Source organism: Capra hircus, assembly GCF_001704415.2.
Source record: "Capra hircus breed San Clemente chromosome X unlocalized genomic scaffold, ASM170441v1, whole genome shotgun sequence".
Taxonomy (NCBI): Eukaryota; Metazoa; Chordata; class Mammalia; order Artiodactyla; family Bovidae; genus Capra; species Capra hircus.
The window spans coordinates 20,110,007-20,115,283 of record NW_017189517.1 but is presented as its reverse complement, the minus strand read 5'-3'; the positions used below and the strand labels follow the sequence as shown (position 1 = coordinate 20,115,283).

Below are 5,277 nucleotides of genomic sequence, written 5' to 3'. Positions count from 1 at the left end.
CTTTCCCACTTGTGATCCATACTAACCACCTAGTTCTTCATGTCTACATAACATGTGTGTATGTGGTGTTATTCATATGTAAGCCTGTTGGGGGGGCTAATGCATATTTGAAAAAAGGGGGTTACATTAGACAATTTTCTACACATTTTATCTAGAAACCTTGCAACAATCTCTCCAAAGCAGCTGGCATAAATGTATCTTATTCCTTTAAAGTGCTGGAATTATGTTCCGTCATACTGATCCATTCCTTTCTTGATGAGTGAAGTGGATGATGTAATGCACTGCCCAGATCCCACTTTTATGATTGAGGCACTCATGCCCCCAGATGCTAGGAATATAGGCTGCTGAGAGTCATAGCTGAATCACCCTCTAGGAATTGCTATGGGTTGAAGGGAGCTGCCTTGCCCAGGGGTACGCTACTTCCTCCAGGTAAGACCACATCCAATGACTGGTCAGTGTGGAGGCACAAAGACCTGGCCCCATCTTCTCCATTCATAAATGTTCTGAATGGCCATCCTAGCTTTAGATACCTCTGTAGGATAAGCTGAGGCCTCTATTGCAACTGTGCACGCTCAGTTGTGTCCCACTCTTTGCGACCCCATGGACTGTAGCCTGCCAGGCTCCTCTGTGCATGAGATTTTCCAGGCAAGAATACTAGAGTGGATTGCCACGCCCTCCTCCAGGGGATCTTCCTGACCCAGGGATCAAATTTGTGTATCTTGTATTGCTGGCGACTCTTTACCACTGTGTCACTGGGGAAGCCCTTAGCACTGTATAGCTCTTCAAATTCTCCCTTTAGGCAAACCTTCATTCCCTTACAAGTGCTTTTGAGATGTTTCTGGGGGAACTTACAAGTATAATATTTAGTTGGCCAAAAGGTTCATTTGGGTTTTTCTGTAACATCTTAGGGAAACTCAAACTTTTTGGCCTATCCAATATTTGGTTCTAGAAGCAGTCTTAAGAAGCAGATTATGAAATAGGATTTTGGAGCACAAGTACCTGCGAGCTGGCTAGAAATGGGGACTATATCACTGGTGGTAAGTGATGTGCTGATCACCCTTGTGATGTGGTCATGGTGCAATTGTTAAAAATTTCGCTAGTGGTAAACTGATATTGGACACTAATGGAAATAGATTTCCTGGAAGGTGCAGTATCTCCGGAATTTGAGTGGTCCAGAATAAGTCACAATTATTAATATAAAGACTGTGAAAATAGATGATTGTTACACAAGGCTATTGATGAACTGCAGAAAGACAACAAAAGGTGAAGGGTGATTAAACAACAATTTAAGACAAAGTCGAAAGTCAGATGACTTAGACGCAGAAGGAAGAGAAGTCAAAGGATTGGCCTGTGCTCTTTAGTCTTTTTTGTCCTGAAATCATGGCCCATTTTTGCTTTCTACCACATATTAAGCCAACCCATGCATGAAATAAGCTCAGTCTTGTCCTTACCTCTTCCCTGTATTCTGGAAAAATAACTCAAAATAAAAATGAGGGAGATATGATTCTATTGCCTTTAACATCACATGAGTGTTGCCCTATAAGCCCATCTGCAATCATTGACTATTAGGAAATTTAAGTTGCCCAGCCATAGATGAAGTAGCAGAGGCTTTTTTTCAGCACTCATGATTTAATAGGTTAGCATAAAGAGAAACAGTAAAGAGTAACGTTTTTTGCTTTTCTTTCCATTGGAGAAAGATATAATTTTATTTCCCTGCATTATCTCAACCAGGTTTCCACCTAGATTTAACAAGAGCAGTTCTGCACTCCCTTCTCCACTTAACAATCAAAGCTCCATGAATGTAAATGCTTTTTCTGAACCAGCTCTCATTCTGCTAGCTTCCTCAGTAACGGATTAAATAAAACTTTGACGGATGTTCACCAACAATTGTGTGGGATTCATGATTTGTAAAAATTAGCTATTATGCTTTCAAAAGCAGCTTTTTGGAAAAGAGAAACTCTTTCCCCAAAGTCTCCTAGCTGATTTCTTCCTGATATCTCCTTGGCCAAAATCAAATCCAGATCCATTTCCCAAGGAAGGGGCATGGAACTGATGGGTTTGGAAGAGTCAGCATCCGGGACTGAATGGGGTCTCCATCACCAGGACCACCACAGGGCTATCTTTTTCACTGGATAATACAAGATACCACATCAGCCACAGAATGGCAGAGGACATACCTTCTGAGCAAACATGGACCCCACTTACTGGACTGGGGAGGTTGCAGTGCCATATTCATTGAGACTTGATTTATTTTTGAACAGCATCTGACATTTATTGAAAATAAGGAAAAAACGTTTGTCCAGGTAGTGTAGAAGAGCTGGGCAGAGTGCAGGGGTTACTGTGCTGAACAAAAGGCACACATCAGAGACACAGCTGCACATTCAGAAGAGAACTGGATTCTGGGTGAAACCAACAGGTCCGCAGGAGACAATGAGTGACTCGATTTGGCTGCCAGGCAGCCCTGGGACCTAGTGGTCACACCGAGCAGGAACAGAAGATGTCTCTAGGATAGGAAAGGCCTGGGTCCCATCACAGGTGAAAGGCTGGCCAGCCCCTCCAGGACGGTGGTGAGCTGTTGGAATCCTTGTTTGTCCAGAGGCTGTGGCCCTCTCAGACACCTCCCGGGTGAGTCCAGATCGCCGAAGGCTGCAGGGTGTGGGTGGAATGCGGTGCACGGTGATGGCCGCCGCAGCGCAGGTCTCTGGCCACCCCCAGGCGGGCCTGGGAGTCTGGCAGGGGGCGGGCGGTTGGCAGCGGCCCGGTGTGGGTGGTCTGTCCAGTGGGTAACAGGAGTCCGGCTTGCAGTTGGAGAGCCGGACCGAGTCCAGGTGTGCAGGGGCGAGGCCTGAGTGGCCCGAGGGCGGCGGCAGCAGCGGGAACCTGGAGCGCTATTCCTGGAACAAAGGCAAGCACTACGCGGGAGGGGACACGAGCACGGGGGAGGTCGCGGCCACCCGAAGGTGAGGGAGGACACGGCGGGAGGACGCCTGTGGCGATCTGGGAGGCGGCGACTGGCGCGGCGGACCCTCCCCCGAGCACCCGCCCCCAGACCTGAGGCGCTCCCGGCCTAGAAGTCCTCGTCTTCCACCCATCCAAACACCCGCTTCATCTCGGCCAGGAAGCCCCGGTAATCATTGAGGAGGGGGCTCTGCTTCCTGATGTAGGGGATCACCCACTGCAGGGCTGGCCCGGTCATGCGGGTGATGAGGAACGTCACCTTCAGGGCATCGTTGGTGAACAGGTTCTCGTCCACTAGCATGTAGGCGCCCGTCTGCACGATAAACTCCGGGAGCCGGTCGGTGTCGCCGTCAAACGTCTCGGGGAAGGGGATCGGGTTCCTCCACCGACGTGTCTGGGGCCTAATGGGCAGGGCCAGGAGGGCCTTGATCAGCTGCACTCGGCCGTCCATCGCGTCTTGCTTGCTTCTCCGAGCTCCACTGGACTAGGCAATGGGCGGCGAAGAGGCGTGGCGGGAAGTGCGTGTATGCGGAGGTGGGCCCGGTCCCAGGTGGGCGGGGCCATGGGCGGTAACTGGCGGGGCTGGGCTCCGCCCACACGACCTGGTGGTTGCTAGTGCGCAGGAGTGATGCTCCGGCTGAGTTGGGCGGGGCGGGAATAGGGGAAGGAGTCTGGGCTAATGCCCACCGGGGGAGGCGGGGTCCGAATCTGAGGGGCGGGGCCGAGGTTTCCTGACGAAGAATACAGGAGTCTTAAGTGGTTTGGGCTCCGCCCACGAGACAGGTGATCTGAAGTGCGCAAGTGCAACAGTTGTGGTGAGGGGCAGCCGCCCTAGGTTTGGAGATGATCAGGGCTCCGCCCCGCGAAGGGAAAATGGGCGTGGCTAACGTGACTTTTCCACAGTTCATTGTGATCCACACAGTCAAAGGCCTTGGCATAGTCAATAAAGGAGAAATAGATGTTTTTCTGGAACTCTCTTGCTTTTTCCATGATCCAGCGGATGTTGGCAATTTGATCTCTGCTTCCTCTGCCTTTTCTTGAACCAGCTTGAACATCTGGAAGTTCACGGTTCACGTATTGCTGAAGCCTGGCTTGGAGAATTTTGAGCATCACTTTACAAGCGTGTGAGATGAGTGCAATTGTGCAGTAGTTTGAGCATTCTTTGGCATTGCCTTTCTTTGAGATTGGAATGAAAACTGACCTTTTTCAGTCCCGTGGCCACTGCTGAGTTTTCCAAATTTGCTGACATATTGAGTGCAGCACTATCACAGCATCATCTTTCAGGATTTGAAATAGCTCAACTGAAATTCCATCACCTCCACTAGCTTTGTTTGTAGAGATGCTTCCTAAGGCCCACTTGACTTCACATTCCAGGATGTCTGGTTCTAGGTGAGTGTGAGTGATCACACCATCGTGATTGTCTGTGGAATAAACTGTGGAAAATTCTGAAAGAGATCCTGCCTTTTGAGAAACCCTACGCAGGTCAGGAAGCAACAGTTAGAACTGGACATGGAACAACAGACTTGTTCCAAATAGGAAAAGGAGTACGTCAAGGCTGTATATTGTCATCTTGCTTATTTAGCTTATATGCCGAGTACATCATGAGAAACGCTCAACTGGAAGAAACACAAGCTGGAATCAAGATTGCCAGGAGAAATATCAATAACCTCAGATAGGCAGATGTCACCACCCTTATGGCAGAAAGTGAAGAAGATCTAAACAGTCTCTTGATGAAAGTGAAAGAGGAGAGTGATAAAAGTTGGCTTAAAGCTCAACATTCAGATAGCTAACATCATGGCATCTGGTCCCATCACTTCATGGCAAGTGATGGGAAGACAGTGGAAACAGTGTCAGACTTTATTTTGGGGGGCTCCAAAATCACTGCAGATGGTGACTGCAGTCATGAAATTAAAAGATGCTTACTCCTTGGAAGGAAAGTTATGACCAACCTAGACAGCACATTAAAAAGCAGAGACATTACTTTGTCAACAAAAGTCCATCTAGTCAAGGCTATGGTTTTTCCAGTAGTTATGTATGAATGTGAGAGTTGGACTATAAAGAAAGCTGAGCGCCGAAGAATTGAACTGTGGTGTTGGAGAAGACTCTTGAGAGTCCCTTGGACTGCAAGGAGATCCAAGCAGTCCATCCTAAAGGAGATCAGTCCTGGGTTTTCATTGGAAGGACTGATGTTGAAGCTGAAACTCCAGTACTTTGGCCACCTGACTCATTTGAAAAGACCCTGATGCTGGGAAAGATTGAGGTCAGGAGGAGAAGGGGACAACAGAGGATGAGATGGCTGGATGGCATCATCGACTCAAT

At 48.6% G+C, this 5,277-nt stretch overlaps 1 protein-coding gene across 1 annotated transcript; it reads right to left on the bottom strand.

The window, feature by feature from the left end:
* Window positions 1–2,246: 2,246 nt before the first annotated feature.
* Window positions 2,247–3,474, bottom strand: LOC102185270 (protein FAM127). The gene has a single exon (XM_005702074.3). It carries the CDS (start codon window positions 3,407–3,409, stop codon window positions 3,068–3,070), a length of 342 nt encoding a protein of 113 aa, XP_005702131.2. The 5' UTR covers window positions 3,410–3,474; the 3' UTR covers window positions 2,247–3,067.
* Between the last annotated feature and the right edge of the window lie 1,803 nt (window positions 3,475–5,277).

Excerpts from the sequence above, each read along its gene's own strand:
- LOC102185270 (XM_005702074.3), bottom strand. The coding sequence starts at position 3,409 with ATGGACGGCCGAGTGCAGCTGATCAAGGCCCTCCTGGCCCTGCCCATT.